At 48.0% G+C, this 25992-nt stretch overlaps 3 protein-coding genes across 6 annotated transcripts; 1 reads left to right on the top strand and 2 right to left on the bottom strand.

Annotated features, from left to right (window-relative positions):
- Positions 1-347: 347 nt before the first annotated feature.
- LOC130404542 (coiled-coil domain-containing protein 177) lies at positions 348-3816 on the top strand. The gene has a single exon (XM_056609339.1). The coding sequence runs from the start codon at positions 545-547 to the stop codon at positions 2321-2323; it is 1779 nt and encodes a 592-aa protein (XP_056465314.1). The 5' UTR covers positions 348-544; the 3' UTR covers positions 2324-3816.
- Positions 2628-6653, bottom strand: LOC130404544 (zinc transporter ZIP9). The gene is made up of 7 exons (XM_056609342.1): positions 6558-6653; positions 6144-6249; positions 5776-5940; positions 5630-5695; positions 5270-5355; positions 5024-5158; positions 2628-4788 (listed from the first exon to the last, which is right to left on the bottom strand). Exons 1-7 carry the CDS (start codon positions 6651-6653, stop codon positions 4525-4527), a joined length of 918 nt encoding a protein of 305 aa, XP_056465317.1. The 3' UTR covers positions 2628-4524.
- Positions 6654-6949: 296 nt separating this feature from the next.
- On the bottom strand, positions 6950-25829 carry LOC130404539 (CSC1-like protein 2). Of its 4 annotated transcripts, XM_056609331.1 has the most exons (24): positions 25490-25829; positions 22250-22471; positions 21212-21291; positions 19398-19448; positions 17657-17747; positions 17486-17523; positions 16828-16970; positions 16181-16232; positions 15955-16063; positions 15538-15608; positions 14849-14929; positions 14609-14732; positions 14249-14382; positions 14000-14137; positions 13519-13672; positions 13290-13396; positions 13077-13163; positions 12850-12915; positions 12176-12338; positions 11223-11328; positions 10691-10858; positions 10446-10561; positions 10291-10362; positions 6950-10142 (listed from the first exon to the last, which is right to left on the bottom strand). In XM_056609331.1, the coding sequence occupies exons 2-24, from the start codon at positions 22445-22447 to the stop codon at positions 9966-9968; spliced, it is 2526 nt and encodes an 841-aa protein (XP_056465306.1). In that variant the 5' UTR covers positions 22448-22471; positions 25490-25829; the 3' UTR covers positions 6950-9965. The 4 variants fall into 4 exon arrangements, with proteins under 4 accessions (XP_056465306.1, XP_056465307.1, XP_056465308.1 ...); XM_056609332.1 differs by lacking the exon at positions 19398-19448 and having other exon boundaries at positions 7072-10142; XM_056609333.1 differs by lacking the exons at positions 17486-17523; positions 22250-22471; positions 25490-25829 and having other exon boundaries at positions 7072-10142; positions 21212-21290.
- Positions 25830-25992: the final 163 nt, after the last annotated feature.

The following is a 25992-nucleotide window of genomic DNA, read 5'->3' as shown; positions in this document are numbered from 1 at the left end:
TTTACAAGTTACAAAAGTTTTTGCAATAAAGGAGGTGATTTCTCATTGACATGAGGACTATGTCAGCAGGGGCCCACCTAATATATTGTATTTGCCCGCTAATCACCGATGCTTCCCCGTGTCTCAGCTGGAGCAGGTAGGCCTACATCTTTACTCTTTTTCATGTAATTAAATGCTATCAAATGTTCAAATTAAACGTAGGCCTAACAAAACATTATTATGGTACTTCAGTGACCGATGACTCAACTCTGATTTGAAGCATTGATCCCTTTTCAGTGTTTTTCCACCACTTTTGTTTCTTTTGTCACAACCAAGGGCTCAGTCGATCATGTGACGCACGATCAGCAAGGTCTGTCCTCTCCATCTGATTACCTGACTAATCCCCTGTCCGGGGAGAAGCACAGACAACCTTGCTTCGGGTGGAACTAAACGTATTTCTCCAACAGGTTTCCTCTAAAGACCTGAATCCTATCTATTTTTTTTATATGAATGGTCATAGGAGTTCTTAATTGCATTTTATCGACGTTAATATCCTAATTGCAAAATGGGAGAAATAACGCAACCTGTCCCTAAGTTGGTTCCGCACAATTTGGAGACTTCGAAGGCAGATAGGAGTCCCCATTCAAGATCGGGTGTGAAGAAACCTGTAGAACTTCTGATCAAGTCCCTCAACGAGCTCGTCGCTGAAAGCCACGAAAAACCGTACGAGGCGGTAACAGTGATGCACCAGACCTACGAGAAGGAGCGCAGGAAGCTCCTGCACCTATGTCGAGAGGGAAGAGAGAAAATCGTCAAGAAGGCTCCGGACGAAAAAAAATCGCGGGCCCCCCTTCCCCCAACACAGCTCCCTGCTTTAGTAGTGGTCGGCAGGGCTGTCCGCGACAGCAGCAGGAGCGACTGTTGTTCTCCACACACTGACGCTGATGACAGCAGCCCGCCACCACAGCACTCTGTTGCGCAAGGATTCATCCGCAGCAGCAGCGCTGTGGGCAAACCCCCACCTCCTACTACTACTTACAAACGTAAGTGTGCGTTGAGTTCCCTCAGACCGAGAAACCACAACAACAGCGACGACGGCGGCAGGCTGTCCACCGGCAGCAGCCACAGTCTGGGTGACCTCAGACACTCCCTGACCACTCAGACCCAGCTGGAGCGGCTCACGGGGGACATCCACCAGAAGATGCGCGTGATGGTGTCGGAGAAGGACCGCAAGATCGCCGCCCTCATGCTGGTCAAGCGCCGAGAGGAGATTGGCCTGCTGTCCCTCCGCAAGCAGGGGGAGCACGAGCGACAGCAGGCCCGCGGCGAGGAGGCGGGGCGGCGGGCGCAGGAGGAGAAGGGCAGGAGGAGGAGGCTGAGGCAGAGCCTGCAGCGCTGGCGGCAGGAGACGGAGGCCCTGGGCCGGAGCAGGGAGCGGCGGCACCAGGAGCTGACGTCCCTGCGCGAGCGGCAGGCGCGGCTGCAGGAGGAGCGCTGGCTGAGGTCTAGGGTGGCTCTGGAGGCCCGACGCCGTGAGGCGTCGGAGGCCGCCCGGACGGAGGCGCAGTCACGCAAGCGCTGCCAGGAGGGGCTGCTCCGGGGCCGGGAGGAGGTGGAGCAGGCGGGGAGGGAGAAGGAGGCCCGGCGGGCGGCGGAGCGGGAGCAGAGGGCCAGGAGCGGGAAGGCCACGCGGGAGAGGAGGGAGAAGAAGAGGCTGTCTCTGGAGAACAGCCGGGAGCTCCTGCAGCATGTGCTCCTCAGAAAGCGCGCGGAGCAGCAGGCGAAGCAGGTTGAGGCGGAGGCCAGGGGCGCCATGGAGCGGCGGCTCGGGCGCTCCCGGGAGGAGCAGGAGCGGGCCTCGGAGGGGCGGCGCAGGGAGCTGCGGGAGCGGGGCTCCCTGCAGACGGAGCACATCCAGCAGGCTCGCGCCGCCGCCGAGCAGCAGAGCCGCCAGCAGCTTCGCCACAAGCTGCTGCTGGTGCAGCTCAGCCAGCGGCGCACGGAACGCGCCGCGCGCCAGGTCTTGGCCCAGACCCGGGCCCGGGCCCAGCAGGCCCGGCAGCACAACCTGGGCCGCCGCCTCTGCCACCAGCAGCTCCGGGAGCGGGTGCGGAGGGAGGAGGAGGCGCGCAGGGAGGCGGTGGAGAGCCAGGTGGTGGCCAAGGAGCGCAAGAGGAGGGAGCTGCGGGCGCAGCGGGAGCGCACGCAGGAGGAGGCGCGCCGGGCGGCTCGCGCCTCCTTCCTCATGAGGGAGAGCGTGAGGGAGCAGAGTGTGAGGCGGACGTTCGACCGCATGGCGCTGGAGGCCCAGCTCTGCGCCCGCTTGGCAGGAGTCAAGCTCTGAGAGACCTCCTGCTAGGGTGCTGCTGCTGTGTCCTCCTACGGCTGTGTGAGCAGCATGTGGACACTCATGATCTGGGGAAGGGCTCCGCTGAGATGTCATGTGGTGGGACATTATGGGGGGCAGGAGGGGTCAATGCTCCCACTGAGTTAAATCACGATGTAATGTGTCATGTGACATTTCCGCTGAGCCGACATATTGGGGGCGTCGCGGGGGGGGGGCAATGCCCCCCTGAGTTAAATCATGATGTCAGGTGCAAAATATTATAGGTTGGATTTGGTTTACATTTCATTGAGGAATAGTATAAGTTTACATGAACAACAGTTCTACGTAAGTTGAAAATTTGGTAGTGCCTAAAGATCCCGCTGGCTGGGGAGAACGTTAGCGGCTGGGATGCAGTTTCCCCAGATTTCAGCCGGCTCCTCCCCATGTTGATCCACTCCAGGGCCTCAGCGATGAAAGGCCAAACCAGGGGAAACTGGACCATTACTGGAAAGCTGGATAGATCAGTCTACCAGCCTACCCAGTGGACCTTAGCAAATGTTGCTTATCTATCCATCATACATCGAGTTGGACACTCCCACTTGTATTCTCACTAAAACTCAGGAAAGACAAACGGCTTGCAATGGCTAATCACACTCACACCTGGTTGCATATCACCCCTTTAAACTAGTCTACGTGTGTTTGACCCGAGCTTAGCTGTACGGTAGCAAGGTGAGCTTACTTTTTCTGCTTCTTTGCATAAAACCTTGATGTAACTAGAAATATAATGCACACTACAAATGGAATACAGATAGGAGCTTGTAAAAGTATGCCCACCCGTTGAACATGAACTCTGCTGAGAGCTGTATTTGTTTGTTTTTATTAATCACATGGAGGTTCAAAGAGGGTCAATGGTACACGGAAATATGTTATATGAAAAAAACAGGTTCTTCAACTGTCGTCAGCACATTTAACGCTGACATTGCTTGTAAAAGATATCAAGGCACTTCTGGGACATCATCAGCCGTTCCATGTGTAAATGTCCCTGAACTGGCTTTACTTGTTTCAGTTTTTGCCTATAAGCAGGCAACAGACACAAGTATGTATTAGGCCATGTTGTATTGGGTCTCACAGTATTATGCATAGAACAGTCCACATGACTTAATACTGGGGAAATATTTTGGTTAGTGGCCGAACGATTTGGCTACTTGGAGAAACTTTCTTTTATAATGAGATCATGAAGCCAAGCAATTGGACTAAATGTAATAGATTTAATATTAAGAAATGCAATTCCTTAATAAAATGTCTGGTTAAGCCAAGTTTAGCCCCATGGTTGTCCAAACAAGTCAGTCTTGAGGCACACACAATAGGGTTGTGAAGGAATTGCTTGGATCATTCAGAGCCATCACAAGGCTTGATGACTCAGGCAAATATGTGTATTACAATGATTTATTTTCTTTATAAAAGATATTTCTTGCAAATACTACATTTTAAATAAAGTACATTTAATAAACATTGGCAATGAATCTTAAACTAAGCTAACATTGGGCCATTTCAATTAAGACATTGCTAGCAAACTTTTTGTGTGATTTACGGTTATTCAAAGAACTTCCTTAAAGCTAAACCACACTACGGAGAAGATGATTTGGCTGAAATCTGCCATCACTCAGTTAACTGCCCGCCCCCTGGTCCAGGGTAGACGGTTCTCACCCCAGACATATGACTCTTCAGAACACTCCCCACACACAGTGTATTCTAGATTCATATTGATATTTGATATCTGTACAGTACAGACTGTGTACGCTATCCAGCTGAATGTTATAAGAAACAAACAATGTGAAAAAACCTGTGACCTAGTTTATGTTTCATCAGTGTTATCTTAGAGGGTGCAACATCAAGATAGTGGACTACATCCAAGGATCCTATTGACACAGTACAAAATCTGCCTTCCTGGTATTCACGCATGAGCTAGGATTACATCCAGAATGCCATGTCCCAGAAATGTTGTCTTCCTTTCACATCGCACAATGGAAAAAAAAAACTTGATACTGATGAGACACACTTCCAGCCTGGTAATGAAATGCGGGATGGTCATTCAGACAGCATATCTAAGAGAGAAGTTTCCCAGAGCTCTCATTCAAGTCAATTCCCCTAGCGTCAAAGCCATGCTTGATTTGCCTTTAAGGTGTACACTAGCACATTGTTTCTCTTAGGATGTTGCATCAGTCGTCCTGCAGCCCGAGCGCCAGCAGAACAGGAATGGCTGCTCCACCGATAAAGGTCAGACTCTCCAAGAGACCCATCGGCCCCCTGGGTTCAGCGACAGCCTCCGTCAGGTGCTGGAGGTCCCCGGGCGACAGGTGGTGTCCCTGGCCCGAGCTGACCTCGGGGAGAACGTGTACGGTGGCCACGTACAGAAAGGTCCCGCCTGAGAACAGCATGCCCACGCCCGTAGCAGTGAGTCGGCTCTGGGTAGAACCACCCACCTTCAGGGGGAGAACACGCCATTAAAATACATACAAACTCATAATGAGTTGCATTCAAATATAAATATATATAGAAGACACCCAGAGCGTTTTACAGATTCCAGTGTGTGTGTGCGAGTGTGGCAACTCCCACCCTTCCGGTTGAGTTAAAAGTTTGAATCCACTAAATTACCCTGTCAAATATTGACAGCGATAAATCTCGTCCTACATCCTGTCGTCAGTCAAGGTTCCTCACCGCGGTCAAGATGAAGTAGGTACAGATGGCAAAAATAGGAGCAGCGGCCGAAAAGGCCAGCAGGTGACCCTGTATCAGCCTCTTGTTCACCCCCATGTGGATCAAGAAGGAGACCATGCCAAACGCCGCCGGGGCCTTGGGGAGCGGACCACACCAGACAAGAGTCGAGTTACGGTATCGTGTTTGGGGACCGGCGCCCGGTGAATAGGGGGGGAAGGTTATGCCCATGGGCAGGGCGTCTCTCACCTTGTGCATGATGACAGCCACGAACACTATGACCTGCACCGCCATGTCGGGAGAGGCCACCGCCGCCCCCAGCGCCACGCCATCGGCTGGACACACAAGTGGAATCGGGAATATGCACTTTTGCTGTTTGCATGCGTTTGCTATCGTGTTCAAATCCATCAGTTCATACTAGCAGAATGAGGCAAATACTGGAGTACTTCCGAAACATGTGAGAGCTCAAAAGAGGAAGGGATCACATGTTAAGTCACATGGGAGGGGGGTATTTTGTCTGTTACCTAAGGCAGCGAATATCTTAAGACTTGAATACAGAAAAATATGGAGTTGTTATTCCTTGAAATGCAGTCTAACGCTCCATTGTACCTGCACTATGGATCACTAGCCCCAAGGATGCAGTGATGCCGCTGTTGTTGGGCATGCATCCTGAACCTGGAGCAGACAACAATGCAGGTGTGAGATATCTGCTTTTAGAACAACGAAAAGTGGAAGAATAGTGAAATGTGTTTTACCGCGCGTCGTTGTGGAGAAGTAGAGGCTAAGCTGATCCACCACAAACATGAAGATGAAACCGAACACTAGAGATAAGCCGATGTAGAACCGAGAGGGGATCCTGTTGGCAAACGACACCAACGTCGTCCCACTGCTGTTGTTTTGAACAAGTGCGGTTTCAGAGGCTGTATAGGGAAAACCGATACAAGAACAACACATACAATGGGATGTAGATGACTATTTGTATCCGAGCATAAATTCCCATCAGAATAAGTATGAGCTACATCATGCTGTCATGGGTGTGATAAACATACTATTTGCCTTGGTTACACTTGGGTTTTAAGTAAGGCAAAAACTTTCGGATACAATTTAATAGAGAAGCAGTCACCTTTCCATGTATCTTGGAGAAGGTCGGTTCCCTCCGGGATGATGATCGCCAGAGATGTCCCGCACAGGAGACCTGCTCCCAGGATCGCGACAATTTGTAGGCTTCGCTGAGTCGGAGGAGGTGATTTGATTACAATGATTACAGGGGCTATTTTGGTAATAATCAGATGTCTCCTCCAGGAAATGACGCATAACACCAACAGTTTCCCATTCACCTTTTCTCTGCCAAAATACTTGTTGCAATCTGTAATCATATAGCCTGGTTTTAATGGACCATTATAACTGTTATTCTGATATTTTCTCGCTTTCGAATATTAATTGTGTACATTATAGACTACCTGAAATCTTACATTGCCAATAGATAGGACTAAAACGAAAGCATGGGACCAGTATAATAAATCATTGTTTTACTTACATCAGAAAGTTTGATTAAGAGTGGAATCCAGCCGATTACTAAACATCCAAAAAACATGGCAACCGATAAACATAAGATAGCGATTACCCCCTCCATAGTCACGTTCCCGTATATGCCGTGTAGCGTTGTTATATCACTTTAATACTATATTACTGGAGCTCGAAGTGCGAAAGTGCGTCTGACGAACACGCGTCCATTCAAATAACTGGTGTGCTCCGATACGGAGAACCAAATGACGCTCCTACAATACAGCCTGCCCATTCCTGTTCCCTCTTGTTACTCCGATCAAACATCACTCTCAAGCAACACCCAGTGTTTAAACAAGAGAATTACATGCTTTACCAACTGCGTAGATTGCCTTGCCACATGAAATACAGAAAAAAGAAAACGCTTACGAGGTGCATGTAGCGGACATAGTATTGTTTATTGTACAGAGAAGTGGGTCAATTGAACAGATAAATATTGCTATTTTTGTACACAGCCCTTGGGGGAAGAACGGGAAGAAGCTACCCACACATCAGCTACAGTTAATCGGATCATTCAATAAAGACTCCTTAAAAAGGACAAAAGCAAAACACAATCACAAAGCGCTTTTTAACTATCCCTGCTGAGTTATTGTACACATAAGATGATAACTTTTATTGGAGGTCAGCTTGAAAAAAAGATCCTTCAACAACAACAACAAAAAAAGCATTAACACAAGAATGAAACAATATCTTGACTTGGGACAGTTGGGACATAATTCCATCGTATGCCAGACATAATATGGTAAAGACTTTTCTTTTCTAATAAGATGTCACAACATGTGACTACAACGGCAAAAGCCACTACATATTGTTGTTACATTATGACAACTTCATTTTGGTGACATACATCACCTTTTACTTTGAAGTCACTAATCAATAAAATCGCAAGCTGGGAGGGGGCGAGAGGAAACTACATTCAGTGTTAATCGTGATGAAAGGACAGAGGTGAGGGATGATCAATGCGTTAAGCTGCAGTAGTACTTCTACTACCACCCCTGGCAGGACCATCATCTGTTAGACATTTAGTGATTTCTAGAATAAAAAAAAAAAAAAAAAAAACTAAACAAAGAAAAGAAAAACATAAATCACCTTTTCATGACCAGAAGAGCACCAGGTACGGTGGTGTGAAAACAAACCATCTAGATAGAACCAGAACAAACCCAGTTAAAGAAAGTAAAGGAGGGGGCGGGAAATATTCCCATAGAGAAATGACAACCGTTCCGACTTCATCACACCCACAGAGATACGTCCTTCTGTCAATCATAAGAGTGAAAAAGTAAAAACACAAAACGCACGTTTTTTTTTCTCCCCATAACAGATCTCTGAGCAGCTTATTCATTCTTCATCACATTAGCGTCTCATAACAAGTGGTCCGTAGTGGCGCGCGGTTGTCTTATCAGGTGCCGTCTGCAACAATGTGCCTTCATTCAAAAACAATCCCATCCGCATATAATGGGAATACTCGCATCGGTTTAAAAATAGTGACATGAACTGTATAGGAAGCTTGAGAAATCCTGAGTTGGTTCATCTTTGTGCTGGCACTACATTGCACTTAGGAAGGACTAGTGGCCTAGTGTAGAGATTTACATATATTTGTTTGGGCCTCTGCATTAGCCAACGTTTTTAGGACAGAGGCACTGCCAAAAGGACAAAAGGTTAATACACACACCAGTCTCACACAGCATACCTGCTGTGGAAAGCATTCAAACGACAGTATTCTACCACAAAGGGTTTTTAAGTTCTGGCCTTTGGAATGCATCCTTGGGCAAAGCTCGCTTGAGTACAGTGTACACCATCGACCAACAGAGAGGAGACGTTGGCCGTTTAACTTACAATGGAAAGGGCAAAGATTGAATAAAGGAGGTCTTTCCATCGGTGGAATAAGGAGAAACCCTAGCCTACGATCCATTGGCCTAAGATTGAGATTCATCATAGATTATATATCAAACACCCCAAATTGAAAACAATGCGACACCCGGCTCAAACTCATGATCACCTTCATTCTTAAACACTGAGACACATTAGACAGGACGCAGGGCATCACATTATTAAACCCATCCGCAGGACACAATAACAAACTATAATCCTCAACGCTGGTAGAGGCCCTAGCAGTGACCTTTCAGTCACTCTTGTCAGCTTATTCACAAAAAAGACCCCGACAGGCCATGAGAACCTTAGAAACATGAGATGTAAACGTCTAGACAAAATGGTTTGAGGGACGGGCAACATAAAAAAAGAAAACCACAAACAGCCGCAAGATTTTAGCAGGCCGATTGCTGCGTCCAATGGACCAGATAAGAGACCAGTGTGGTAGGTACTAGGGGCTTATCCTCCTGGCTGAGCCCATTAAGGGCACTGTAATGACTTTCCCCACTACAGGACACCCAGTCCAGAGCAGCAGAGGTCTCAGCGAAGGCCCAGAGGGCAAAAAACAAACTAGGAAGTGAACCAGTGTCAAGGCATAAGTGTGCTGAGATGGAAGCCATAACCGTCCAGTCATAAAGGGTGGATCATGATTTCCTGTTAGCGTTTAAATTACCGCGCCTAGAGAAATGAAAATTACTTTGAGAAAGGCCTTCCAGAACTGTGTAGCTTCTTGTTACTTTCCAAAGCAAAAAGAGTGTTAGTCAAGGGTTTATTCATTTTAAGGAGCAAGGGGAGGTCATCTAACCCACCATGATCAGGAGAAGAACTGTATGCCGGCATTTTTCTCTCCCTCTTGTTCTCCCTCTCATAAGCTGCTTATGCAGCTGCAGTATCTAGTGCAGACACTAGGGGACGCGGGCAATGGATTATGGGGAAGTCCCCCTGTCCGCACAACTTGGAAGGCATGCCTACAATAACAAACTAATACTCAGAGACGAGGGGACAACCGTGCCAGGGCTCCGGGGTGGAGCGAGGCGTCAGCTCGGAGGCCCCTCCTACTCTTTTCAAGTGCAATAACGCTCGGAAAAAAATATTAAGAATAAACAAAAACAAAAAATTACAAATCCATTGATGCATCAGTGTTTTCTTGCTGCATGAGGGTGGGTTGTTAATCCTTGTCAAGGAGAGAGGGTCGTAGCGGTCCTTTCGGTAAAAGCGTATTCCCCTCCGTGGTTAAGCGGATGGATGTCTGGATGAGGCGAGTCTTGCGCGATTCAAAGCGAGTCTTCCTCCTATTGAGCCACAGTTCCCCTCAGTTCTTAGTAATTCTTTAGAGAAAGTATTGCCTACGTTAGTGTCGAGTTCCTCTGGTGGAGGACGAGATGCCCCTGGCGGCGGCGGGGGGGGAAAAACCGGTCCGGGTTCCGGTCCTCGCCTAGAATCCACGTCTTCAGTGCACGCCGTCATCAGTGCACGCCATCAGTCTCTTTTGTGTGTCCCTCTCACGCCCACGGCCTCAGTGCCTCACTTCGTTCTCGATCAGGCTGTCTTCCCCGGACTGGAACTCCTCGTGGAGGCCGTTGGTCACGTTGAGGATCTCCTCGTCCTGCGAGGAGCCCTGGCCGTCGTCCTCGCTGGCTGAGTTCACCTCCTCCCCGTTGGGTTCCTGCAGTACCTGGGCGATGTACGTCTGCTGGAGGAGGGGGGGGGGGGGGGGGGGGAGCGGGGAGAGAACCAGTCAGTCACGCCGCCACGGTGGTACTACACACAGGCGTTCATCGTTACCTTGAATTTAGCAGCAGTTACTAATACATATGCACTTGAATAGAAATATCAATTACCGTTTGTTTGCTGGTGGCCGCGGCCCTCGCGGGGATCCCGTTCTCCACCCGGTCCCCATCAACGGCATCAATCTGGGGACAGACAACACAGCCGGCATGAGGAGAGCGCTTTCTCAATGCTGTGGAACGAGTTGATCCTTAAAAGAGAACCTTACTTTGTAGTTGTGAGCACTGAGGTACTTAAAGTGTCCGAAGCAGACGTGAGAGAGGCAGATGATGATTGTGATGATCAGGACCACAAACGTGAACATGGACGTCGCCGCGGTGAATCCTGAACGGAGGGGAGAAGAAGAAAAGAGGCAATAAGTGTTTGAAACGCAGACCAAACCCTGTTCATTTCTTCCCTCCCCTTTCCTTGAAGCACGCGAGGACACCAGCAGCCTGCAGGGGGAGCCCTCACCTGTGCGCACAGTGGAGAAGAAGAGCAGCCAGAACAGACAGAGGATGGGGGCGGCCACCACCTGGTTGACGGCCCCAGAGTGGATCTTCTTGTCCAGCTTGGAGGGCAGGTAGGCGTAGTACATATTGTACCTGTCCGCCAGGTGCTTGAGCAGCATGTACATCAGCCCTGAGTAGGGGAAGGTGACACGAGTCAAACATTAACTCAAACAGTACCGCTGTGTGCCACTCGCTTGGGCTAGAAACCGTTTTTAAGTCAATGGACTGCATTTATATAGCACTTTTATCCAAAGCGCTTTACGTTATTGCCCGACATTCACCCATTCGTGCACACATTCACACACGGACGGCAGAGTCAAGGCGACAGCCAGCTCCCCGTGAGCAGTTAGGGTGAGGGGTCCTAATCGGAGACACCTCGACACTCAAAACCAGCAACCTTGCGGTTACCGGTCAACCCGCTCTACCTCCTGAGCTACTCCCGCCCCGTACCAAACCATGTACGGACGGAGGTGGTGGCCGTTTGTGGAACTGACCGAAAGGGACGATGATGGGGCAGGTGATGCTGTAGGTCATGACCACCGTGAAGACGCACATCATCCAGGCGTAGGCCGCGCCGAACTGGAACTCAAAGGCCTGGTGCTGTGGACACAAGCGGGGCACTTACTAACGAAAGCCTTTCCTTTCCAATGGCCAATAGTGTTAGTCACCAATGGCGTGTATTTCACAGGCCCATTTAAAGCAGATCACAAATAGATTTGCTGCGTCAGCATGAGTTGGTCCTTGTTTATTTTTTTTTAAGCCATAAAACTTGGTGATTTAAGTCATAAAACTTGGTGACTGGAGATAACGGATATTCTTTGGCGATAGTGAACTGTCACGCTAATAGTAAAATGATTACAAAACTTTCTTCATGACACCACCCCTCTATGGTAAACATTATAGTAATATTAGCCAGGGAGAATGGTTGACTGCTATATTCTGCAGGGACATCTACACAGAATCCTGAAGGAGGCCAATCAAACTCATCCTCCAGTGTCCTTGAACTCAAATTGATCCAAGAAGGTATTTAGTCACAACACCAGCTCCTATATCATATATATGAGCTAGTCAGTGACCCATTATCTGAACTTGTACAGTATCTGGTAGATGCCTCAACCTACTCCTTGGGAGTGACTGAACTGTTGACTGATATCGAATGCAGCTAGCCCGCCTGCATAAGAGGCACCGAGTAGATAGCGCAGATGGGAATCGTTTGGATACTCATTTATGTAAACATCCAGGCCCTAATAAGCACATTACGCTGTCTCCAATTACTCTGTTGATCTGAGTGAAAGCCTTTATTGTAGTACTGTATATAAAGTCTCTGAAGGTTGTGCTGACGTCTGAAATCAGATAACTCAGTTTCATCTTTGATTGGAGGCTTTTTTTCCCCCTCCAGTTCCTGACGTAAGCCACATGACAAACAGACGCGGTCATGTTGCCTTACCCTCTTGACGTTCCTGCGCTCGGCGACGGAGCGCGCCAGACACAGACGGATCATGTACAGGAGCAGGCCAGGGATCCGGAGCAGGTCCATGGCGTTTCCGATGAACGCCGAGGCGATGACGTAGTTCACGAAGAAGGCCCCGTTGTCGGGGAGGAACACGCACCTGGGGAGAACGCGACAGACGGACAGACAGACACAGTCGGTCCAAGGCGAAAGGTCCACTCACACGCTCAAGGTTTCATATAGGCGGTTTGTTTTAATTCCTCAAGGTGAAGAGGTGTTGATAAAACAAGGGCCTAATGGTTTTTAACCGCACGGTTTACAACCGCTGATCAGGCCATAAACGTTAACTCTCAATCAAATGGGCACCGCAGCAAACAGTGGCCCCTTTGCACCGTGAACATGATAAGGGCTGTATCAATTAGGCCTCCAAGCAAACAAGGTTGCCCCTCAACTGACTCAGCGGGAGCCGGCACAGAGTCACAAGCTAATTCCTGAGGAATGTACACATATGGCCACCTGTCAGCCATCACCATAAGTGGAAATAACCAGCTGAACCAATGATTAACAGAGCTAACAAACCCGTTTCCCCCCGGCGCCCTGAGCCGACAACAGCTCCGGAAGAAAACTAATTTCTCAATTGCCTTCCGGACTCTGGAGCCTTCTGTACTTACTCGAATCTCACAGTCGCTTGGGCCAAGAAACTCTTGTCGAACAGCCAGCGGAAGAACACATCCAGGCTGCAGGGAAGGAACAACATTGCATCACCTATACTGGGATGATTATAATCATCTCAAGCACTTTATAAAAATGACAGACTCATCGACCAAGCCAACGGAAACAATCAGGCTTTTATTTTGAAAAGTTCGAGTTTCAACCTGTAGGCCCATATATGGAGTACCTGCTGAGTCCAAGAGAGGGCAGCAGCAGGACCATGAAGATCAGGAAGGTGTAACACTTGTGCATGGTGGTCCGATTCTCCCCGGACCTGGGGGGGGGGGGGGGGGGGGGGGTTGGGGTCCACAGACAACGCATAGGAACACATGTTAAGGGAAACGCACATTGGAATCAGGAAGGAAGTCGGTACATATGGAGACTGAAACGGGGGAAGTACCGGGTCCAATGGGCCTCCAGGAAGGCCGAGTAGTACACGATGGTGGGCAGCAGGGCGGAGAAGGACCACAGCAGGAGGGTGGGGAAGAACTGGGTGACGATTGGATTCTGGAAACGGGCGGAGAAGCACAGACACCCTTAAACACGACGGACGGACACGTGGGACCACCCTCCCCAGTGTGAGTGCACTAGCGGAGGGAGGAAGAGGGGAACCAAGGTGGCCCGCTCACGTTGAGGTACTCGACGGGCTTGGTGACGTTGAACTTGTCCATGGTGGAGATGATGATGGCCGGCGTGGTGAGGAAGAAGAGGAGGATGAAGAGGACGCAGTTGATGATGAAGCAGCGCACCCACCAGGTGACCCCGCCCACTGACAGATGCTCCCTGGGGGACAGGAGGTCATGAGGAGGAGTTAGGTGGACCCCAGAGACACTATGGACCTGGCCGGCCCCCAACAGACACCAAACACTCTCAAAAGTGGTTTCTTATTAGAGACTGCATTAGTCCTGGGGTTTACATCGTATACTTTCTGCAGTGTCAACAGAATTTCCCGTCTGGGATAAAATTCTAGTTAAGTGTATAGCAAACAGTTTCAATTCCTTAGCATTGAAGGCTAAAACTTAAGGTGTGGCCCCATGATGGCGAAGACACACACTGTAGGTGTGTCTCCGTGCTCGTGAAGCATCACGCTAAACGCGAGGGCGCTCTCACCAGAGGACGTTCTGGGGGTCGGGGGCGTAGTTGACGGTCCAGTTGTTGGTGTGCAACGAGCCGCTGAAGGTGGACGACTTGGGCTCCTGGCGGCACTGGCACCCCTGACACTGGCAGGCGTTGAAGTCCTTCAGGATTCTGAATAAACAAGAAGAAGAAAAAAAGTCCAGCTGTAGCAGTTCTAGCTTATGGCGGGTCGAGGCAGTTTGGGAGGGGGGCGGTAGAAATGTCTCACTCACACACACTTACACAGCGGTCATGGCCTCGTTCTGGAAGGTGACGAAGGCCATCCCCAGGGGTTTGCTGTTGACCTTGTCGCGCTCCCGCCTGTACTCCTCCCTGAGCTTGGCCTCCAGGTTAGTGTAGTAGCTCACCGCCTCTTCCTGCAGGGGGGGGGGGGAACACAAACCTTTACCCTGAGCCTTCGCCAGAGGGCCATCTCAGTCTCTTTCCCTTAAAGTAGATCTTTCTTCTCAGTAAAATAAGTCAAATGAATATCGACCAATGCGTAATCAGTGCACAGCGGATCCTAAAAACAGGCTTGTAGGTAGCAGCACAGTGAGGCACCAGTGGTGCTGGTGTCCTGAGTGCTGGTGCTATGGCACCCACCCGCTCGCAGCCTTTCATGATGCAGCAGCACAGGTGCCCACAGGGCTTGGGGTTGATCATGGTGGGGATGTGCTCCTTGTTCTGCAGGTCCGTGAAGAACTTCTTGCTCCTGTCGGCCTTCTTCCTGTGGACCGACCACAAACAGACACACTGAAACAGCTACTTCAACGTCAAGGTCAGTGACACACACACACACACACACACACACACACACACACACACACACACACACACACACACCTTTCCGAGTTGAGGGACATCAACATGGCCACGTTGTAACAGATGCGGGCTTCCAGAACGATGCAGTTTTCATACGCCTGCCTGTAGGGAAGGGTTTGGGCCACATGGAGAGAGGGTAATGGTTTAGAACAGGCCTCAATGGAACGGCGTCCTGTTCCAGCAACAGCTAATTAAATTGAGCTTACAAATAACATAAGCCCCTCAAACAAACTTAACCACTTTTATCATGTTCAAGGCCAAACCCCCACCCCCCCCCCAAACAAGAAAGCCTGATCTGATTTGTCTTGGGACTGAATTGCTCAATGGCCGTCCCGACTTATTTCCAGTGGATCGTAATAAGGACAGTAGGACGGGAATCGGTATAATACAATTTGACAGGACAGGTGACGATGCTGTTAGCCCCTCCCCCTGTCGTAGCGCGGCCTGACACATGACTCGCGTAACCCTGCTCATTTGGCTTCCATCAGCCACAATTACACCAATAGGCCCGCCATTGTCCGGGCCCATGCCACAGGGTTCATTGGAGACAACTGCCTTACGCATGAAGCAACGTGGCTCTCCGAGGGCCGTATGCATTCCCCTCTCCACAACCACTTCTGTACATTCTTTAACAAGACGCCCGTTGAGTCGGTCCACTGAAGAAGGACACACGGAAACAACAGTGGTAAGCACGTTGAGGCCACGCTTACTCAAAGTGCTGCTTTATGTGCTTCTCCTCGGCGTACTTGGAGATCCCGTTGACGAATAAAGTGCGTTTCACCTAAAGGGAGACGGGGGGAGAGGAGAGTGGTTACCAATCAGACGACACAACTCCGCCCGCGGTGGACCCGCCTCGGTGACGCCGCGCGCGTTCACACGGCACACGTCCGTCGATGGATCTCATTGACTTTGCACGGGGTCGCTCTCGAAATGCATTGTGGGTGAATCCGTTCCATCAGCTCCGTTGCCTGCGTCAAAAGTTGAGAAACGTCCCGACAGATCCGTCGGCCAATCAGATCGCGTCCCCCCATTCGTCAGCCACGCCCTCCCTCGGACGGACGTGTACAATGTGAACGCAGTGCAAGGAGGAGGATGTTGAGAGGAACGGAGACGTGAGGGAAACCCACCAGGTCGTCCTCTTTGTAGTGCATCTTGGAGGTGTGTCGCCGCATGCTGTACACCGTGAGTAACAGGTAGAGGAAGGCGAAGGTTGTGTGCAGCCACAACAGTGTGTTACTGTGGAAGAACACAAGGGGATTTGTCATCATCGCAGTCAAGACACCGGAAAATACCTCGGCAGCTTGGAATCTGGACTGATACCAAGTGAAGACGTTGAGATTTGGTGTTACTCACTCTGCGTCCAGGTTGACGATAGTGGTGCGCCCGAAACTGTAGGCATTGTTTTCTGCAGAATCCCCCAAAATAAATAAGAATATGAAATTCAGAGGATGCAGAGATGAAACTTGCATTCTAAAATTGACTGATTGAAAGCTGTGTAGAGATGAGGCTAGGCAAGGCTTCATAAACGCCAGAGAAGATTGACAGGATTCCTGAAATTTCAGACTGTGCATAGTAAAGGCTGTATACATAAAAACAATGTGTGACTTTAAAGCAACATTACTCTCAGAATATCCTTTTTCAAATAGGGTGAAACATGGAAGTTAACTTAAAGGCCCACAACCCCAAAAAGACTGGATCATATGCAAATGTATGATTCACACAGTGCAGACGAAAAGATTAAATGATTCCACTGGGTTTTATGGCGTGACCATAATTGAGGGTTACAATTGAATAACTATGGAACCTAATATGGCATTTATCAAATCAGATCAACGCTAATATGTCGGAAACCGATGTCCTAGAAAGCGCTTGAATTAAACATCCCAATGAAGACCTCAAGGAAGGTTAAAAGACAACAGACGTTTAAGGAACGGCTTTGGTGGGAGGAGACACACGCACTTAAAGAATTGGGTTTCAGTCTCCGCCACCGGCTTACGCACCAAGTAGGTTTCCAGAGAAGTTGACCGGTAAGACGATGCCGACGGACAGCACCCCCACCACCACCAACAGGCCTATGATGTGGCGCTGGAAGGAGAGGTAGTGCACCGCGTCCTCCCCACACTTCTCCCGGATCTCGTCGTCCCTAAGCAGAGCAAAAAACCAACGTCAGACCAGGCCTGACACACACACACACAGACACAGCTTTACAAAATGTAAGGGGAACTCTACTGGGGGAAACATTTAATTACGCCAGGAGCCCAATTAATTACACAGATGTGGATGTGACTCATTCCGTTACGGTGTAATCTTCCCTTTATGGTCAACGTATTTCCTGCCAAGAGCTAGTGGCAGCACAGGAGCATAAAAGCATTCCACTCGCCGAGATGGAAGAAACTATGGCTGTGTTAGCTTGCTAGCCAAACAGTGCAGCGCGCAATGGAGCAGAATATCAACTCTTGTAGTTTGTGGGACAGCCGGAAGCTGGAGCAATGGCAGTGGGTTAAGATTGTGCGACTACACTCTATAAGAAAGTTGGCGGAGGGTTGAACTCTTTCCACTGATAAGAGACTTTTCCACCAACAAGGTGTGGAATTCCCGTCGTCGTCTGTTCGACGTCGGGTCCAAATTACTCATCACATAAACCGCGGCTTGACTCACTTGATGCGGAAGATGGCCGTAAGCCAGGAGCAAAAGCCCTAAAGCAGAGAAGGAAGAAAAGGAGGAGAGGGCAGAGGTATGAGCCTGGGGCGTCCGCAATGTCCTTCACATCAAGTAAACAAGCAATGTGTTCCTGCACGGATTCAGCCGCCCAACGCAGGGTCCACCCACCGTATCCCGGTGGTCGAGGTCAACGGAGCTGGACACGGACGCCGGCCGGTCGTAGCGGTCGTAGGTGTCCGACGTCGTGCCAGAAGCCACGCTGTAGCATAGGAGAGGGGCGGGGGGGGGGGGGCGGGAGGAAGAAATAACAACACACTATCGTGTAAGCGGCATGTGTTTTCACCTGACTCCTCGGAACAATTATGGAGGATTAAGGTGGGGTAGGGAGAGTTGTGTTTGTGGCTCAGGGTGAAGAGGATGAACTTGTCGGGACAGAGGAATAACATTGAGCAAGTTCATCCACTGACACACACACGCACAACACATGCCCGCCCTGAAATGAACTGTAGTGGTTCCACCATGTTGGTACTGTGTTGACAAGAGTATTGAGATTGGTTGACCAGGCAACCACAGTAGATTAAGGAATTTAAAAGATTACATGAAATGGAATTCGTATTTCCTGAAGATGACGCATTTCCAGGTAACTGCTACAGGAAGCGGGAAGAATGCGGTTGATCTTTTTGGATTACGTGGGCTTGCGGCTGTAGTAGTTTTTGTTTACCTTGTAGAAAAGCTTAATAATACGAGTGTGGCTAGTGCGTGTGGAAAAGAGCTAAGAATGTGTAACCATTACAGCCCTCCTTCCCATTTCATGTAGTCTTCCAATACCCCGCATGGCCCGGAACGCCTACAGTTCCATTTCACACCGTGAAGGAAGGCAACTACGGCTCACAGGAGTAGAGTCTAGTTCAAACAGGTTAGGAAGAGACACAAGACTGTGAGACAAGTGTTAGGAATGAAAAGACACGAGAGACATTTAGATGATAAATAACAGGCATGCTGATGAGAGAGGGAGGCGGGTGAGCGATCCAGAGTTTGACTTCAGGGTCAATCTTTTCCATCTCGCACACTTCTGATTGAACTTTGTTTGAACACGCATCCCCGCCACCACCACCACCAACACCACCAACACAAGCCAAGTCAGGCATCGCCAATTTCTATTCAACTGGAAAACATGACTTGCACATGTGCCCACAGGGTGTCCTACAGGTTTTCTTTATAACAACATGACAGAACAATGACACACACAGTGGCTAGCGGAGCTCCAGACTATTGTGACATGTGCACACCTTCTACACATGTACATAGAAACATACAGACACGCACGCACGCACATACAGACACGCACGCACATACAGACGCGCGCGCACACGCACACACACACACACACACACACACACACACACACACACACACACACACACACACACACACACACACACACACACACACACACACACAGGTCAGGTGAGAATTACCTCTCCCTGTAAATCTCGCTGTGTGGCTCATGCGCCGTACACACACAGAGGAAGTCCACGCTGGGCAAAGAGGTCAGCACACAGATTATCACACACGCACGCACAAATAAAACAGACAGACATTGCAGAGATACTATTAGAGGCGATGACAGAGACGGAAGCACCCCCAGGCAGAAGAGAACAACCCGGACAAAGAGGAACATAATGGAGAGGAGCCTGGCGTTTTTTTTGGGCAACGCCTGGAGAAGAAAATAAAAACCGAGAGCGAGATAGCATATCGTTTGTTGTGAGAGAAAGATTTCAATCCATAGGGCCAGGGCACCAGAAGAAAAAAAAAGAGCGAGAGTAAGCAGCCCAGTGGGAGAAAGAAACAGATAGAAGGAGCGAGGCCAAGAAATGGGGGTGGTGTGGGGGGGGGGGGGACAACATACTATTCATGGTCATCTAGGCGGCTGTATCGCTGGTCCCTCTGAGCCATGATTCTGGTCAAAATATACAAACATTAAGCAAGTCAGAATGATGACGGTACAAATAAACAGAGCTGGGAGATGGGGCTGGACGCATGGTTCTCCTTCTCAGGCTGCCCACGGTGAGTTACTGGATCCAAATACGTCTTTTAACAAACAATTGTGATGGATTCTTAAGCGTAACCCATGTTCGGTGCGAATCGCCGACCATAGTTTAAAGCAGTACAGGACACCGTGTTAAAAAAACGTTTAAGTACACAAAAACCAGGCCTATTTATTATTGGATTTTCTCCCCCCCTGCAGGGTTAGATAAGGTGCCTGCTCAGCTGGACACAGATACCCAGGGGCAGTTCAAAAGCAAACAGCTGTCAGTGGTTCATTCTTTATCAGCTAGCGTAGAACAACAAACATCTGCCACTTACATCTCCCTCTGTTTACATTGACTCTCTTTCAATACAACGTTTTCACCCGATAATTTGCATCTCCTCATCTATCACGATCCTCGGAGGTTAACCACATTCTGAATAATTCTCTTCTTGTTTTCGACTCCAAGTTATTTTCTCAGAAAAATGTGCTGCATCTGCTGAGTCCAACTTTTTGTGGCCCATTATGGATATTTCCTATTTTAAAATAGTCTTGCGTTGCTTAACTATGTGCGTGGGAAGCACACGCTAGTGACACGAAAAGACCGTGATGAACACAAAAAGGGAAAGACAGACAGCAGGGTCAGCATTTTCTTTTAGTTTGAGGGTATCATAAGACACGTCGACGCTTCGGGTCTGTTGCAAGACACAACCACCCCGCACGCAACCGTCTCAGCCTCCACCCACACGGGCAGCTGTGAAAACCGGTGCCGCAACATGGGACCGAGACACGAAGCAGGGCCGAGTCATCTGGTTCTTGGGGTTAAAAGTCACAGAGTACTGAGGCAGCGGCTGGTCTCTCTCTCTCTCTCTCCCCCCTCTCCCTTCTCCTCTCTCTCTCTCCTCTCCCCTCTCCCTTCTCCCCTCTCCCCTCCGGCCAGTGTAAGCATTCGAAAACGATGAGCGGTCAGAAGGACGCATCACACATCTGTAGTTTGGAGGGCGTCAATCAGAGCTGGCCAAATGGCTAGGTTATGTTGTAGTTAAAAATTAGCACGAGTACTGGGGTCCTCGAGAGGCTGGGCGGATATTAGGCGTTATGGAGGGGAGTGATAATGACATCAGTTGGATTTTTTGTCGCTTCGATGGCTTGTGGAAAGTTAAAACATATTCCCCATGACATAACAGCGTGAGTCTGAGGGGAGGGGAGGGGGGGTTAACATATTGCTTTAGACACAACAGCAGGCGTATGATTGTAGTTGCAAATCAAAGAGCAGTTAAAACACAGTGACGTTTGCCGAGGCAAAATCTCATACATCAGTGAATGCCCAAAAGGTTTTTAAGCAAAAGACTGACATCATTACATTGAGTTGTTTTTCTAATGCCATGGTTGGCATGCAAAGTTCAATGTATTCAAAAACAGCCAAATATGCGCTTAATGCAAATGGACACATTATAAGTGACATATTTCCTACATTTAAATCACTTTACACCAGAATAGATTCTGCGTATATACAGTATAGGGCAGGAAAGTCCTCACAAAGTGTCTTTATATTATATTTATAAATACAAGAGCTCAAGAGGTACGACAGTATATCTAATTCAAACTTCCATAACGATGATACGTAAGCTCATGGCCCAAATGGCACAACTTCTTTAGAACGTGTCGTTGCCGACTGCAATGTGCCGAATTACCTGTCAGCATCGGTCACCAGTGCAAGACGACCATAGTCCCACGCTACTTTACGCAGGATCGAGAACACAAACAACAGACCCTGGAAAACACAGGGCAGGCATTTGTTATCACCATACACTGCGGTACATTGGTAAATATTGAACTCTTTTACAGTTCAGCAAAGCAATGAGGGCCGTTATAAGAGCACTGATGGGTGTAAACAAATGGTATGTTTGGAATGTACAATGTTTAATTACAACTAGAAAAAAAACAATCACATTGCAAAGACATGTTTTTACGGTGTAGTGTCCTAGTATACTGTATACGTTAATGCAATGCCATAGGGCTAAGTTACCCAATTAGCCGACCCATTGATTGGGCTAATCAATGGGTTGCATAATGATGATGAACACACATTGAATGTGTACTGGGTCAGGTTATCGATGGAATGGAATACAAATGGTTTCTCCAGTATGTCCACCCCATGTCAGACCGTCATGGTCTCCAATGGAATTGTTTTGACCATTTCTCACTGCAGGCTGTGCTCTGTTGCTAAGATAACAACACGGGAGCCTAGTGAGTCAGGGTAGAGACTCTTTCGGTATCTCACGTTTCAGTTATGATTCTTGGGGGTCACGATTGGATTCAAAATAGAGTTTCGATTCATAGGGGTGCTAATTTCAGGATCTACTCCAGTAAGCTGGATGTGTGGTCAATTATGTCGTGAAAGCAGAGTACAGTGTGTACAACATTGTTGTACACACTGTACTCTGCAGTGTGTACAACAACATTGTTGTATTTAAATTATATCAAATGATTATGAAAATGGAAAACCTAAGACAAAAAGGGAAAAACAAAGACAACAAAAAGCACAAAAGGAAAGTTTCAGAATCGCACAATAAATTAAAACGCTATTCTTATTAGATCAAATTTGTTTCCACGTCCAACCCCTTAGCGTTGACGAGAGCCGTTCCCATCCACCCCCGAATAGATCTCTCACTGAGGGAAGTGGCCCACATTTTTCCCCAAGACATGCAGATCAAATTCCAGCGACTCACCAGGAAACACATGAAGTCCAGGGCCAGGACGGTGGGAACCCCCCCGAAGGGAAGGCCCTGGAGCACCGTGCTCCGGATGCGGGCAGAGTAACAGTAATCCTTGGAGGTGATGTTTGGAGGTACCGTGGGACAGGTACCTGGGCCCGTACACGCCTGGGCTCCCCAGATGCCCATCGCTAATAGCAACGCGTGACGCATCACTCACTGTAGCATTTTGGAAGTCTGGAAAAGGGGGGAAGGAACGGTTCAACACTTTGTCGTACGGATTAATCGATTCGGCCACATGACACTGGGAGCCACCAGATACAGCGAGGTTTGTAGACGCATCCGAGCTAATACGACAAAAAATCAAGGCCAACCAAAGACAATGACCTGGAATGCCCTGATGTTGACATCTGTTTGTCCACTGAAAGGGGTGCATTAACACTTCAAGAATAATGTGCAAGGTTTGATATCTCAGTCAGAGACCCCCCCCCTATTTTAAAGAACCAAGATATTTAAGCTTTAGTGATAGGGTCATAAAAGTAAACGAGAGTAACCTCACTCACAGCACAACAGTGAGTTATTGACATATAACCAGTACTGTCTTTCACTGTACCAAAAAAACAATCTACACTATGTTTGATCCATTACGAAGCCCTTCATTCATCACACACTCACACACACATACACACACTTGAGTTTTGACGCCACAAGCGTGTTGTAGGGTAGAATCGCGGAAGAAATAAAGTATCAAATAAGATCCCATATTTCGCCTACCTGAATAAAAACCTCTGGTTCATCCCCCTGTGAGCCCGACGACGGCAATCTCTACTATAGATGAAATTTAACGGCAGCTGTGGCCACTGATGGAAGACAAGTAGGCGGCCCGCGAGAGCCGCCAACTACATTTGCACAAGCTTACTTCTATATTTGTTGCCTTCGGCCCACAATCCATTGCATTCACAATACCGCTCATCTGCCCCAACACTAACTCATTTATCCTCCCCTTGGAATGCTGTGACATCACTTGGGAAGGAGGCTGCAGGGGAAGAACAATAGGCTGATAGAGGCCAGAGGCCACAGACTTCAAATGGGTCTTAACTTGCTCACTATACAGATTACAACTGTAAATCACAACGATATCACCACAAATATCAGGAATATATATCACAAACATAAGTTATTTGCAACTGTTAAGTGATATCGTGGGAGGCACCGAAAAAACAGCTTTAGACGTCTTGGCATAATTCACCCATTCAGCAATACTACTGATAAATGCAGATTTAGTCATTTCCCGGCATCGATTCGATAACCATGTTACACACGACCACACAGCAGTTAATTTAAAAGGTCAGTGAGCTAAAGGAGTCACACTCATAGACCACTTCACTGTATGAAAGTATTCAGGGCATCTCTACAGCACCTAGAATTCATTTCAGGGGATTCACAGCTCACACCAAATGTCTCTGGCAGCCGTTCTGTTGCTCAACAAGCGTTTCCCATCTTTAATAATATATGGATGGGTTCTTCTGTATTGATATATAATGACCATTGTACTCCTTACTGACAGGACACTCTACCTTTAAAGAGATTGGAAGTCATGGTGCTTTTGTCACAGACTTACATTTATAATCATGTAGATATGCAATGCTGAATTGTAACATGATTGTAGGATTTATGCATTGCATGCCTACATTATGACTCAGCAGAATGCAAACGGTATGCACCGTTTTACCTGTTGCTATAGTGCAATCAGTCCAACGCAGTTCTCAAAATACAAACACAATAAGGGAAATTTAGGTATTGACTGAGGGACATAGACTATAAGCAACACCATTTTGATCAGATTTATCACAGGGTGTAAATGCAAAACAGAAACTAACCTAAGATAGGCACATAACGTGTTGATGCTTTTATTCAAATAAATGGTTAAAAAAACATGTAACACTATTTTAAGAGTTATAATTAGGTTAAATCCTGAATGCAGAGATTGTTAAATGCATGGTAATGTTAATAATTTCTTTCAGATAAGCTAGGTAAACCAACAGCTTGACTTATAATCAAGTATTGCAAATATTGACGCTGCGTGCATTGGTTGGTAAATCATTGACACGGCATAGCTCCACGGGACTATCACAATGAGTGTGATGTCCGCGTCATCTGCGTAGGCGTGATATAATCCTGTGATGTAAATAAGTACAATTATAAAAAAGCAGATCATATAAAAACAGTTAAAGGTTAAATAAATTAAGAAAAACGAATTAAACAGGAGGTAGGCTAAATGACTGATGTAATCCTGCCACACAATATATTGCTGCCCTTCTGATGCTGAACTGAAGATTTAAAAATGAAAATACCAATCCATTCATACAATATCCAACTCAACGTTGTGTGACATAACTTGATGGTCAAATATCCATTCTGAACGACAGTCTGAATAGTGAATAGTTGACTTGAACCTAAATCTAATCTTAAACGAGGATGACAATTACGTTGTTAATTAATTATGAATCAGTAATACTATCCATGGCACCGAGGGCTGCATGGGGCTGAGCACAAGTGGGCCTACGTCAAAGAAAGGACCTGTTGGGAAAGCGTTCATCAATATTTTAACAGCGTGATCCAACCAAGGCGAGGCTGATGAATACAAAACTAAAACGTACGATGATGCCTGTTTTAAGTATACTTGTGCCATCAGATATGTACAGAACCAATTTCAAATCATTGCTAATGCTGTGGCAGCTTCATGGTCATCTTTAAGCACTCTTAATCTGCCATGGAGAGGATTTGCAAACTACGAGAGGCTGTCAGCGATTGGCTCGATTTGGATTGATAAACCAAGATTAGCTTGATCTATACGTCTTAAGAATACTCCACTGAACACCAGAGTAAGGCAGAGAGGGGGGATGAGGACAGCGGAGGGACACACATCGCAGCAGGGCGTTTATATCGGGTGTGTTTTGAATAATGACACGAAGCCTTGTGTCCGCGATTGGAAAGCCCTAACGCCCCAGATGCAACTTAATGAGAAAATGAATAGGACACCCAACTTTTACCCTACTCCTTCACAATGTGGCCACCCAAGAAGGGATTTCCCTCAAAGTCAGTGACTTTCACATTAAGCTATGTAAATTATATCCTCGCCATACGTGATTTATTACAAGTAACTCAGGGGTTACCACCAGTGAATAGGGACCGGGGCATAGCACAGCCAAACCACATCACAGTAGAACCATGGGTAGATATAAAGCAACTTACCGTAGTATTCCTCGGTATACAAAGGCGGAATATCAGCCCGCAACCCGGGCTGAGTTAGCAGTCGACAATAACTATCCTGCTGTGAATAACAGGTGGAGGCTAGCTAGTGTTAGCCAATTCTTGGTGTAATTCAACCGCACTGTCTTTCCTTGGTCGAAACCGACACTAATGCGCCCCACGACCACCTTTTCATCAAGGAGAACGAATAAAAAACTTGAAGAAAGTTACGTAAATGGAATCGTCTTAAAGAAAGAAGAGGGTACGGTTCGTTCAAGCAACTGGCAGCCGGTTTAACAACTTAGCTCCAGAGCCTCCTACGACGTGCCGACGACGTCCCGAATCGGGGCGTGGCCACGTACGTGACGTAAAAAAACAGCTGTAGAGAAACTAGACGAATATCCCCTAGGAGCGCTCCCGAGTGGTTCTACCATAGACATGTCGACAAAGCCGCCCCATCGGCCGTTGGATCTTACGTAAACGTCGCAGCCATATTGGAGCGACAA

The sequence above is a fragment of the Gadus chalcogrammus genome, chromosome 15 (assembly GCF_026213295.1).
Source record: "Gadus chalcogrammus isolate NIFS_2021 chromosome 15, NIFS_Gcha_1.0, whole genome shotgun sequence".
NCBI classification, from domain to species: Eukaryota; Metazoa; Chordata; class Actinopteri; order Gadiformes; family Gadidae; genus Gadus; species Gadus chalcogrammus.
This window is presented reverse-complemented; position numbering and strand designations above follow the sequence as displayed.

Coding starts and splice junctions, on each gene's coding strand:
- LOC130404542 (XM_056609339.1), top strand. CDS start 545: ATGGGAGAAATAACGCAACCTGTCCCTAAGTTGGTTCCGCACAATTTG.
- LOC130404544 (XM_056609342.1), bottom strand. CDS start 6,653: ATGGAGGGGGTAATCGCTATCTTATGTTTATCGGTTGCCATGTTTTTT. Junction 6,250..6,557: donor TCTTAATCAAACTTTCTGAT/GTAAGTAAAACA, acceptor CCTCCGACTCAG/CGAAGCCTACAAATTGTCGC. Junction 5,356..5,629: donor GCTAGTGATCCATAGTGCAG/GTACAATGGAGC, acceptor TTGTGTGTCCAG/CCGATGGCGTGGCGCTGGGG.
- LOC130404539 (XM_056609331.1), bottom strand. CDS start 22,447: ATGCGTCACGCGTTGCTATTAGCGATGGGCATCTGGGGAGCCCAGGCG. Junction 19,449..21,211: donor CTGGTGACCGATGCTGACAG/GTAATTCGGCAC, acceptor TATTTTGACCAG/AATCATGGCTCAGAGGGACC. Junction 17,524..17,656: donor ACCTCGACCACCGGGATACG/GTGGGTGGACCC, acceptor TCTCTGCTTTAG/GGCTTTTGCTCCTGGCTTAC.